General features: G+C 42.1%; 1 protein-coding gene across 1 annotated transcript; it reads right to left on the bottom strand.

Annotated features, from left to right (window-relative positions):
- Window positions 1-248: 248 nt before the first annotated feature.
- On the bottom strand, window positions 249-12,727 carry POFUT2 (protein O-fucosyltransferase 2; the record flags this gene model as incomplete). The annotated part of the gene is made up of 9 exons (XM_010286697.1): window positions 249-612; window positions 870-993; window positions 1,819-1,999; window positions 2,557-2,682; window positions 6,095-6,161; window positions 10,458-10,568; window positions 10,906-11,050; window positions 12,106-12,356; window positions 12,569-12,727. Coding segments are annotated over 9 exons (1,318 nt in total), but the record flags the coding sequence as incomplete, so codon positions are not given.
- Window positions 12,728-12,903: the final 176 nt, after the last annotated feature.

Genomic DNA, 12,903 nt, shown 5'->3' with positions numbered 1-12,903 from the left:
TACGAAACCAAGACTTTTTTTTGCTATCAGAGAGGCAAACACTGAACAGAACAGAAAATAAAGACAGAAATGCTGTACAAACCACAACTGTGTTACATTTATAAAACTGTTCCTCTTCTTCCTCAGAACTCCAAAGAAAGCCGCAACTTACTTTATTTGTTACTCAGCTTCAGGACAAAGTTTTGCCTTACAAGTTTCAGTTACAGTGTCTGGTATTGTCCTCTAATCCTACCTATGCTGAGAACTGGATCCCAGGCTGACCTCATTTTTCTTGCTCCCATCAATGCCTGACTAAGAAGATGAATATTGCTTGTACTTCAAAACTCAAATGTCAAGTAAACACTGAGAAGGAGGGTAGAGGACTGAGCTGTAGTTTGGTCAAAGGAAGGTATTTCCCCAGAGTGTTTCCTTATTCTTTTGAGGTCACCATTATTGAAGTCCTTGGATTTCTCTGTATTTTAGTATACAATTTTCCAATGAGTTGGCTGCTCACAGTTTTTCTCTTTTTCACCACAAAATCGGTTGTAAGTTGTTTTTGGATCAAATCCCAAGATCTCCCTTTCCTCATGGATCCGAAAGGAAAATGTTGAAACTGAGGTGCCTATAAAATACCTGTGAAAGAAATCAGAATGGGTTTTTGAAGGGGGCCAGTTTTTAAAATGCAAGTAGTTGATTTCAGTCCAATGAACTGACCTATTATTATATTTATACACAATGTAACTATTACAACATCTAATTTTTATATGTATATCTCAATTACATAGTATCATGTCATATATGATTTGTAAGCAACTGTATCTGGGTCAAAAACATTATTCAGTTTTGTGACAGTAAGATTTGGCTCCTCAAAGAAAAGCCAAACTCGCTACCTTGCATGTGCGCAGATCCACTGGTCAATCACAGCTAAGCCACCATCTTTGTAGAGTTCCAGCTCCTCCCAAGAGGGTTCAAACCTCACCATCTCAGGCAGCAGTTTCTTGAGCAATTCAATCTCTGAAAGATGCAAATGTATTTTTACAAGTTGCAAGAGCAACTTGCTGCTGTCATAAAATGTATATGTTTAAGGAAACCCTGGGTGAACAGTTACGAAGCAAGCGAAACCAAAATCTACCTACAAATTTTATAACGTGTTTGCCAAACATCAGAGTATTGTAGGCAGGGGCAGGAGCCAGTGGGTAGAGGCGTGGTGCCAAGGCGGGCAATTCTCAGGAGTGAGGAAGCCTGCAAGTGGTAGGGCAGACGCTACCACTAGCCTCGCTGCCTAATCCTACAGGGTAGGTGTACCAAGAGGCTTTTCTTGACAGCAGACTTAAATTAGCTATTGCATATTTGCCATGCCCTGCAGGTTTATTCTAACATCACGCGTTGAAACAGACCCCTAGATACTACTGGAAAGAAGGGAACCCCACCATTGGGGGTTTCGAAGCTTTGGCCACACACAGCCAGGTCCACTCCAGTCTGACATTAGGGGTAGCCAAGAGGAAGGCTAGGTGGGAGACTTCAGAGGACCCTTCCCATGTCCAAGAGTCTCTGAAATGCTAAGAAAAAAACGGTGGGATGGAAGAAAGAGGAGGAGGAACAGGCAAATTCAGTTCCCAATTTCCAACCGTAGAGGCCATCAGACCTCCTATGGGAAATACCAAGTGAACGGTTTGATACCAACTATTCAAGCTTGAAGGAAACAGCTGCCCAATCCTGTTCAACTCCCCATTCAATAATGGAGGCATATGAACTTCCAGTCATTCATAAAAACAAAGTGGTAATTGCTGCACTCATTGTCAAAAGTTATCAAACCTAAACTGACTACAATCAGCCTACCCTCCTCAACAGCATCAGTGGCTACAAAAACTTTTTCAAGTTTATGCATCTTCAAGAGGCTGCGGATTTTCTTTACAGCTCCTTGCAGGGAAGGAACATCTTCTCTGTGACCCCAAACGAAGTCCTTCCTTCTGAGATGAACCCCAAGGTATGGACCACCTACAGCTGTGCCCATCTTAACCTGAGAGAGAAAGATAAATAAACTTTAAAACTTGAGAGCACCTCTACTCATTCACACTGCCTGATTGCATAATCTCCAGATAAGGCACTGAATTACTCTAGCTGCAGAAAGTAATTTTAAGGTAAGGATTGGCAATGTTTTGGGACTCTTATTGCAATGTTTTGATCTTGGGTGGCTTGCATCATACAAGAGAAACTAGAGTGTGAAATCTTTGTAAGAAAAAATTGTTCTCCTTGACCAAACCTACAACTGGCAGTGTGCAGTTGAACTTTACACCCACAGATGATGCTGAATACAAGAAGAAATACAAGTTTGTGTTTCACTAAAGGAAATCTGGCACCCTGAACCAGTCAGTCACATCAACTGACTCTGTCTACTCAAGTCACACAGGGAGAAGAGGGTACAGTAGGAACATGCATGTCCACCTCCATCTGAGCAGGTAGAGCTAGATTCACACCTATCTTCCAGTATTCCCTGCAGTGTACAGCCAGGAGTACGAAAATATATTAAAAAAAAATATTACATTTGTTATGGGAAACAGACTGTTATGATTTTACCTTCATCTGTGTCCAGTCCTCCATGTAATGAGTCCTGTCTGCCTCATCCGTGGATTGAAGATATTTGTTTCTAAACTCATCTCCCACTACACGGAGGTGTTTAGCAAACACCATGCTCCGACGGGTCTGTTGGAATAAGAGCAGATGCCAAGTCAGAAAAAAGGCGAGCTAAAAATGACTAAATGGAGATAGTTTCACATACACAGAGCTTCCAGGATGTGGTTACTTCTGATACATCCATGCAGCACTACAAGCAACAATTTCTAACCTCTCATCTGAGCTTTAACTGTTTAAATCTAATCATAAACACATTTATAACCAGTATACTCATCTGACTCTGCAATACATATGTGTATGGAGCAGATTGTAGTTATTTACATAACAGAACACATAATATATACCAAATTAAACACCATAGCAATATACCTCACCTTTGGGAACAAAAGCTGGGCAAAGACATTAGCTTGCAAAACACCCGTAAGAATAAAACCTGCTTAAAAAAATCATGCATCTAGCCACAGACATTCCTATCAAATTCAGTGGAAAAGTGACAAAAAAGGATTTTTTTCACCAGTAATTGCTTTCAAAGATTTTTTGATGCAGTTACCCCTGCACATAGTCACACATAGCCTTCTTATTAACAGGCACACACTAAGGGAACTAAGTGAAAGGAAACTAAGGGAACTTAGGAAAACCCACTTGACTTACACCACTTATAAATGACACTTGGCAATTTGGTTTAATTCTTAATCTTATACAAGTCTGTAGCCTGTTGTGTCATGGGCACCAAAGAAGGTGCAACAAAAACATTTCTCTTCAATTTCCAACAGCCTCTCTTTTCTCAGCACAGTAAAGCCCACAGAAGACAGAGTTCACTACACAGGGGAGAAACCAGGCAGAGCGTTACTGCTACTCTAAGACATGATCCTGCCTTCGCCTTGCTCTAGCAAAGAGGCTGGAACTAGAATCTGCCAGCCTTTTTTCACCTTTTCCCAGAGCAGCTATTTCTCCATGCGCCAAACTCACTGTGGTTGAGCTAATTCCTCCTCCGTATCGTTCAGTAAGACACAGACCAATTTAGTCTTCTATAAGATGCATCGCAGTGGTACCTGGAGATCCAGACCCCTCTAGATATTTAATGGAAGCACAAAGCCTCCTCTTCTAGCATCTTTGATGAGCTCAGCACTGGCTTCCTAATCTCATCCCCAATCCTGCGTCAACACATTTATATTAAGGGAGGATCTACACACTGTCTGCTGCAGAATGCTCATGCTGCAGTTCAGAGAGAGAGGTTTTTCCTCATTTTTGTAATATGTCAACACAACACAATCCTGTTGAGTCAAGCCACTGTGTACCTCACTGAAGATGTGATGAACATGGTAAGCTCAAGAGGCAGCAAACATGTACGCAACCCACAGCACTGCAGTGCACTGGGGAGGACGATAAACATCTTTGAATGCTATGCTTGTGTCAAACACCTCTAAACTTCATCCCAGCGGACTGCACAACTGGCACATCATGTCTGGCACCCATGAGGTGTGCTGTGCCACGTTTTTCCTGGGCACTCCCTGACAGCAGCTGTTCTGGATGAACACTTATTTTGCAACAGCATATGTACAAGAGAAAACATGAATATGTGAACCTTCACTGATAAACTTGCTGAAGTGGATGCTCTCTGTATCTCGTTATCATCTTATTTAAAGTATATGTTTCAAATCTGCACGAGCAATATTGTCACCCTTTCCAACTACCTCCAAGTTTTGCTTCTTCTCCCTTTTTGTCTGCAAAGAGACAAACAGAGAAGAGAGAGACGCTTCTCAGAGGTGCACGGAAAAAGACAAGAGGCCCTGGGCCCAAGCTGCAGCAAGGCAACTTCTGTTTGGTTATCAGGCAAAACCTCTTGCCCACAAGAGTGGCACAGGTGTGGGACAGGCCCCAGACAGGTGGCGGATCTCCAGGTGTGGGGACTTTCCACCTCCAGGTGGACACAGCCCCAAACCACCAGATCAAGTTCTGGAAGTGCAAACCTTGAGGCAGGGCTGCCGAAACCTAAATTTTTCTGTGATTCTAAGTTTGGGAAACAAACAAACAAAATCAGTGTTGGTTATGCTCCCTTTTGTGTACATTAATTGAATTAATGGTACAGATCCTCTAGTTCTTTGAGATCATCCCCCCCAAAATGGCGAAACTAAATGCAAAACTGCTAGCTTTTCTAAAAGTTGTCCTTAGAAAACTTTCTGCTTCCATATGAATGGCAAAGTGTTCATGAGGTCAACATGCTACACTGATGCTCTTCAAGGGATTCAACAGTTGCTCCTAAACCATTTTGTGAGGTCTTCCCTGCTCTGTGGTCATTCAACCATTAAGAAAACCAAAACAATACCTTTCACCTTGCAGTGAATACCAGTAACCTTGCAGTGGTAGAGAAGCCTAGACAAAAATGGGGACAACAGTGAGAGCAACACAGCTCAATATTAAATCAAAATATTTTTGGATACCAAAGATGTCAGTTGCAAAAGGAAGCTGGCTTGCTACAACTTAAAAACTTCTTTGAGACAAGAGAGCATCTGTTAGCAAGATTTATGAAGAACTCCAGATGTCATCCAGAAAGTTATTAAGAAAAAAAACACCAAAAATCATGCAAGTAGTTAAAATTGAAATAAAAGAAAGACGACTATTTTCCATAAAGTTTTAAGTAATTTTGGCACAAGTTTAAACTGTTGAGACAATGTTTAAAGTGCCACTGCTAAGAAATGTGTTATGGATCCATATGGATTTCATGTCTGCTTTTACAGGACTAGAGGTCAGACTCAGAAATGATATGTGGGTTGCATTTCTCTGTTTGGAGAGTCACTCTCAATGAAAAATTCATAGTTGGCAAACTACTGTTCAGTCCATTTCTGAAGAATATGCCATATACGAGGTGATTAGCCAGATGTTATTGCTTACAAGCCTGAGGTCTATGTAACTTGCAGTATCATGAGAGTCACTTTCTCTTAGAAATTTTTGTATTAGGGACTCCATATCATGTTCTGTTTTCCTGTGGCTGAACCTTTAACTTTATCTTAAAACTTTTCCCACAGGAATTATTTTACCATAGAACCTTGGGTCGTGTCTCCCAAAGTGCTCAGTGTTACCTTGAATCCCGTGCGAATTTTGCCATCGAAGCCAACGGGGAGACAGTTAGGACAACATTGAGCACTTCTGAGAATTGAAAAGTCTAATCTTGAGGCTGACTAGGCAAGAAACTGCACAAAGGCAGTTCTCTTCTGATTGCAGATATGTCGCATGGGGAAAGTCCTTCTAAACGCCATGCCCTGCAGCACTGAGTCTTTAGGGACAAGACACCAGGACAAATTCCTGCATTACATTAATCCACAGCAGCCTAAAGACCATCTTTAGCATACACTGCTGAAACATAAGACACAAGTTACTCTCAAGAAAAGAAATCCGAGGTAAAACTGAAACACATATTGGTTATTGAATTTTTATCAGAACCAAGTAGAAAATCTAGAGAAGCTAACTGGAAAATACTCACATTCCAATAATCTTGCCCTCCGTAGTGGTCATGAAGAAGGTTTTCAGCTCTGTCTAACATCACTGACCTATTAAAAATAGTAAAACTGAGTGCAGTTCCCTTAGGAATAGCATTTACATTACAAAGTTTCTTTACACAGTTGCTAGGATAAAGCACAGACTATGATCTGTTTGCAAAGGGAGCACTGGGAAGGAGGGATAGGCTGCCAATCTGTTCTGTATAAAGCAAATTGTGACCCATACCCTGCTAGGAGAGGAGTGAAATGCGCCATCTGCTCTCTTCCTTAATAAATGGTACTCTTAATTCTGACAGTTAAACACAAACAAGCATTAACAATCCCTCATATAGTCCTCAGAGTAGTTGCTGCTGGAGAAATAAGATTGCCAACAGGGAGAGTGATCCAAAGGAGAGAAGCAAGCTATGAGACAATGCTCAGCCTCAGAGCACATGAGAGCCTCTTGGAAGTTGTGCTCACAAAAGCAAAACCAGAGAAGGTGTTTTCCATGCGGGGAACAAAGTGTCCTACAGTAAAACAACAGATCAAAGAACACAGAGACACTACAAAAACATGTGTTAGCAACTAAACACAAATTTTAAAATTACAGTTTTTAAATTTTAAAGTTACAAGAAAACAGCCTGTGTTTTTCATATATACACACAGTTCAGGATTGTGTACTGGAAACAACTGCACTATCCAAGTTCTAAGAAGCAGAAGAGATTCTGAGAGTTTTGAGTGTCCAAGAGCACAGCTGATGTCAGCTTAGTTTGTGTTCTGAGCGTACAGAATATGAGCAAAAACACAGAGAAATGCTTCTGCTGAAGGGTGTCAAAGTAATTATCTGGACCTTCTTCTACTAAAATGAGAGGAAGCAAATAACCAATCAACTTTCGATTATCACTGCTGATAATCAACTGTCCCTAGCAGGACGCGCGCACTCTGAGACACTGTCAAAAGACAGTTTCATAAACCAAAGACAGTTTCATGAACCAATTGGGCAGGGAGTAGCTCCTGACATCATCTTGAGCAGCAGCAAGACACAGACAAAAATCTCACAGTGGAAGAGCTAATCTGTGACCGTGGCTATAAAGATACTCACCTTCAACATCCTATTGGGTCAATAATGGCCAAAGGAAAGTTATCGCCATTGCATTCAGTTTGAAAAAGGGGACCATGCAAAAATGCAGTAGTGTCCAAGTGAAAAAAAATGAAAGGCTCATAAATTCCATGAAGTTAAACAGAAAAAGACAATAAGGAAGGTGAAAAAAGAATTTGAGCAACAAGAAATAAAGGACTTCAATTTAATGACAAATCTTCATTCCAATACAAAGGAAATCAAGGGCTTAACAAGCATTGAGAGACAGTAACATCATGATAATAAAACATACAGCTAATGTAATTTTTTGTAGCTGTGCGCTAGGTGGAGGAGCTGGGAAAGATTCACATGCCAGAACTAGTTTTTACAGGGGGACTCATCAGAGAAGGCATCTCAAACCAAAGAGTCCATAGGAACTGTCCAGTGAAGGAACAGCTAGACAAAATGAACCAATAAATGGCCAACACTGGGCAGTATTCATCCAACAGTTGCCAAGAAACTCAATGACGAAGCAGCTGTGCCACTAATTCTGGTATGCCACTTCTCACTTAAAACTGCAACACAGCAGATGTGATGTCAATTTTCCTGAAAATGCACTTGGGGAGGTCTAGGATGCAACATAGTCATAAACCTGATGTCAGTACTGGACTTCATAGCAACTATTGTAAAAAAAACAATTTATGGATACCTAAAGTAAACTGGAAAAGTATCAACATGGAGCTCCGAATTATGCAATCAGAGTAGTCTGAAGACATAAGCACACATGTGGATAAGGGAAATCTCACTGGCATTGTTTACCAGGACTTCCTGACAACCTTTGTTAAAAGCTTTTATGAAAACAGAAGGGGAGGTCCTTGCATGGATTAAAAAAAAGTTTAAAGACAGGGATAAATGTCCAGTAGTCATTGCGGAAGGAGGTCACAAGTGGAAGGGATCTGCTTGTCACCATCATCCTAAACAACCTACAAAGGGGCGTGAACTTTACGGTGACACAGCTTGCCTGTGTCAATTTAAAATTGCTCAGAGCAGCAAAGAGAAAGGCCAATTGTGAAGAATTAGAGAAGTTTGATGACTGGCCAATAAAGTGGCAGATGGAATCTAATGTAGGAGTGCATCTAGTAAAAAAAATACTGAATTCAACTGGTAACTAAAGGGCTTGATGCTTGGGAATGAGGACAGATTGATGAAAATGTCAACGCAAAACTCATCAGAGGTCAAAAAAAGGAACTTGTATATTAGGAATCACCAGAAAAAGAAGAGAGCACTAAACAGAGCATGTCATTATATCAGTGTGTAATGGGTTTACCCGCATTCAGTTTGCGGGATCCAGTTGAACTGTAAAGGTTCAGAGAATGGCAGCGAGGGTGACCAAAGGCATGGAAAGGCTTTCACACAAATAACAACTAACGAAGCCAGCACTCTTCACACTGCAGAGGAGACAAGTGAAGGGAAATATGACAGAAAGATTTAAAATCATGCATGGCATGGAGGTGAATATGGAAGAGCTGTTTGTTCACTGTCTTTTACACTACATGAACTAAGGGACATTAGAGGAAAATTGCAGGTAGGAGTTGCCAAAGGAGGTGGATTTTCATAGGATGCACACTTCAGGTGCAGAACCTTCAGGTCTTGTCCCAAGATTCTGTGGATGCTAACAGTGTGCATGGGGGTTCAAAAGCAAGCTTGCACAGATCCATGGACTCACTGAAGGATATAAAAGATAGGAAGATCACTTTTGGCTCAAAACAAAAGTTGTCAAAAAGACAACCACAAATCTGAAGGGTGTGACAGGAGGAACTAAGGGACATTAGAGGAAAATTGCAGGTAGGAGTTGCCAAAGGAGGTGGATTTTCATAGGATGCACACTTCAGGTGCAGAACCTTCAGGTCTTGTCCCAAGATTCTGTGGATGCTAACAGTGTGCATGGGGGTTCAAAAGCAAGCTTGCACAGATCCATGGACTCACTGAAGGATATAAAAGATAGGAAGATCACTTTTGGCTCAAAAGGTTCCTACAACCACAAATCTGAAGGGTATGACAGGAGTCAGGGGAGGCATTACACACATGCCTAGTTCTTATGCTTTTCCCCAGACATCTGATTTTACTCACTTAGATTTCACACACTAAACTAGATCGGCTTTAGCATGAACCAGTAGTTTTAACTGTAGCTGCCCTTACATTGCTGTTACACTGGCACTTCTTCCTCTTCCTATTTGTGTCTGATTAAGAAATGTGATCTTGTGGATCAGGCATCTTGTCTGCATGTTAGGAATACTTAGGCACCACGCCTAATTTTTCTCTTGACCTTCCTCATCGCCAGACCTTTGACAGTTGCCATGAAAGAGTTAACTGTTGAGCTAAATGTGGAAAGCTCTATGGCTTACTTAATCTAGATTTCTGCTGCCACTGGCAAAAACTATGGTATAACTACTCCTACAAATAGAACAACATTCCTGTTAAGAAACAGGACTTTGCTTCCTCTGCTTCCCAGCGGGAGGTACCACAGATCCCCACTGCTCTGCTTAAGGGAACCTTTATCTCATTTCCAATTAAACTGTATTGATGTCAAATTTTTGGATGTTTTTGCTCTTGTGGAAAAACTGCACTTCATCTTACACTGTTTGTGTTTCTCCTATGGATTTATTCCCCTGATGTATTCACAGACAGCGATTATTTCCTCTTCCTGTTCTCATCTGTACCCCAGTAGCTTTTGCTACAGGGCCACAGCTGACTGGAAATACTTTCCTACTGGGACAATGTAAGCATGTTCCACCTCTCATATAAGAGTTTTCCTTTCCTCTGATCATCTTAGTGGCATCTCAGAGCAGAAAGACAAAACATGCTGCTTGCTTTCTCTAAACTCAGCTCACACTATTGAGGACGGATGTCACAGGAGACCAGGCACTGCACCTCATGATCTGAGATGTGGGCTTGGGAAACACTGATTCCACGCTTTGTTCCCTCCTGACCCCGCATCGAAGGGTAAAGGAAGGAAAGGTGAACACAGGGTGGCAAGGTCATTTAGCTACTTGAGAGAGAATATGAAGGAGCTCAAGGCTATTTCCTCTTCAGTTTTAGCACTGCAGCATTTAACCTAACTTACTTAGGTATTTCTTACAGTGTAAATTCCTTTTGTAATGATTTTAATGGATTACAATAACTCAGTGATGAAGTGGGACATAGCCTGTAAGTTGCTCCTGCTTCTCCCACCTGGCACTGGGTTTGTGGGCACGCAATACAACAATAAATAATAATACAAGGCAACTCACTGTGCTGAAGTGTTCTTCAAAAGGATGGGAGCCACAATAGAGGCAGATCCTTGGACAGACAAACAAGAGACATTTAGGCCCCGCGTTTCCTCATAACCCCAGAACCATCCCCTGAAAGGGAACGCAAAGTATTGGTTCACAGGCTTGTATTTTAAATTAATGCCACAGAGTGAAACAAATCAACAGTGCACCATAGAAAGATGATATATAACCTAAATAAACCAAGCAGCTCCCTTACACTGTTTTTGTGTGAAACAACAACTTTCTAAATTAGACCTTCTAGTACCAAACCATTTTATTATTGATGGAGTTTTTTTAAAAAACTGAACCCCAAGCATCTAGAGATTCACAGACAACACTACAACAACCACACAAGCCTGTTCTGTTAAAGTAGGCAAATGTCTCATGGAATACAACTAAAAACACTGAAAGGACGGCCAGATGTTACCTGTAGTACTCATGTTTGTCTTTGGAGTACATAAGCTGATCAATGCATGGCCTTTCATCTATTTTTTCTTCCCATGTTCCTTCTTTCCATCCTTCTGCGTAGCCTTGTAGGACATAAATCTGTTCAATAAAGGGCCCACCTGACTCTGAGCAGAAGGCAAAGCAAAGCATTTGTGAGCATGAGAAACCACACAATCAAGGCATGAACTAGCATGGCTCGAGCTAAAAATCTGCTAGAAATGCTAATACTATACTACTCCCTCTCTTCCCTGTTTTCCCTATAAAAAAGGGAAGGAAGTTCTGTGTGAGCCAGTAAAGCTAAATGGGTCAGGGCTTGTGACAACCTGCTACTCCCACACAGCTCTGTGTGATTTAATGTACCAAACAGATTGAATATCATGGAAATGTAAATTTAAAAGCTGGGTAAAACACACCACGAAGCATAGAGGTTTTCAATACTGTAGGTAGCTGCTTCTGGACGAGTGCCTCCAAGAAAATGACATTTCCCTAAATTTCAGGGTTTGTAAATGCTTTTCTCCTGAAAGGTAGGGGACAAGGATCCATTCAGAGCTCTTTGCAGAGGTGTGACATTTGGTGGCCTTTATTTCCTTTGCTGAAAAAGTCTGTGACACGGCTGCAGATTTTGGTGATAAGTTCAACGTGGCGTTAAACCCTGAAGGAACCAACTTCACGGTTCCCATATTCCTGGGGAAAGCCTTTCTTTCATATACCATTTTGTATGCAAAAAGCAGGGGCATAAGTGTTTTGAGTATGTGTAACATTGACGATAAAAAAAGTAAGTTCACCAAAGAACCTGCTGTACAGCTTTTACTGTCCAGCCACCTCCAGAAAAAGGTGGCTTGTCTGTATTTCAACAGAGCTGTAGGCCGCCTCTCTCTCCTGACAGGGTTGTTCCTATGGCCAAAATTATGCAGAGGTATCTGTGACTTCACCCACAGGCATCAACTGTCTTTCTCTGGGGTCCCTAGGAAGTTGAGGGGCTGACACTGCTACCTCAAATGAGCCGCCAAATAACTGCGTTATTTCATCCTAGCAGTTTGTTACTCAGCACAATTCCATCTCTCCTCTTGCCACCTTTTAACTTTATTTCACACGTAAGGACAAAAGCACATGTAAGGATAAACTTGTGAAGAAACCACCATATTTTGTCAATTGTGGAGTCTACGATTCCATACTCTACCTGCAAGGAACTGCTCATATTCAATGACAGGGATGTTCCTATTGAGGCTTGGGAGATCGAAGAACTCCGACCAAGGGATCCGGACCTGGAGGATGTCGGGGCTCTGCCAGTGATAAAGGCGTCCCCAAGGAGGCAGAACTAACACCCAGTTTTCATTTTTCAACAAGGTCTTCAGAAGGGAAGCAATGCGAATGTAGACATCTCTGCGAAGGTTGAACCCTTCAGGAGGATTTACATCATACAAAAGGTATCTGGGGAGAACAAAGCAATATAATTACTTTGAGAAGTTTAAACGTTTTACTTGATGGCCTTTTTTAACCCTGCAATCATGTGACACAATATTGAGATGGAAATGGTTCCTCTTTCGTGAGTCTGTGGTACTCAGAAGGTGGAAGGGGGTGAAGTAGGGGAAGGCACAGCAGTGCGTGCTGCAGGGGCTGGGGGGCCACCAGGGTCTCCTCACAGGACATCATCAAGAAGGTGCATGCCACAAGCCTTTCCTGCGGCGGAGTGGGACGCCGAGGAGTAAACCCCTCGGATGTCTTGCGCGTCCTGAGGGTAACGCAGTGTGTGGTATGAACGGCGAAATGACTGGCAGGTTACTCGGGTTAATTCCTGTGACCTGAATATGAAGGCAGGAGGACATGTTCAGGAAAGACAGGGGAAAAGGGTGCAGGTCATGCACCACAGGGCAGATGGCAGGGGTCCCCAGGCCACGCTCCGTGCGGGAAAGCCCCCAGCGAGCTTCGATGGTGGCGTCTTCCAGAAGTGACGTGGGAAGCACCAGCAGGCGAAGGA

Source organism: Phaethon lepturus, unplaced genomic scaffold (assembly GCF_000687285.1).
Source record: "Phaethon lepturus isolate BGI_N335 unplaced genomic scaffold, ASM68728v1 scaffold3725, whole genome shotgun sequence".
In the NCBI taxonomy this organism is placed as follows: domain Eukaryota; kingdom Metazoa; phylum Chordata; class Aves; order Phaethontiformes; family Phaethontidae; genus Phaethon; species Phaethon lepturus.
Note: the sequence above shows the minus strand (reverse complement) of the source record. Positions and strands in the feature narration are given on the sequence as shown.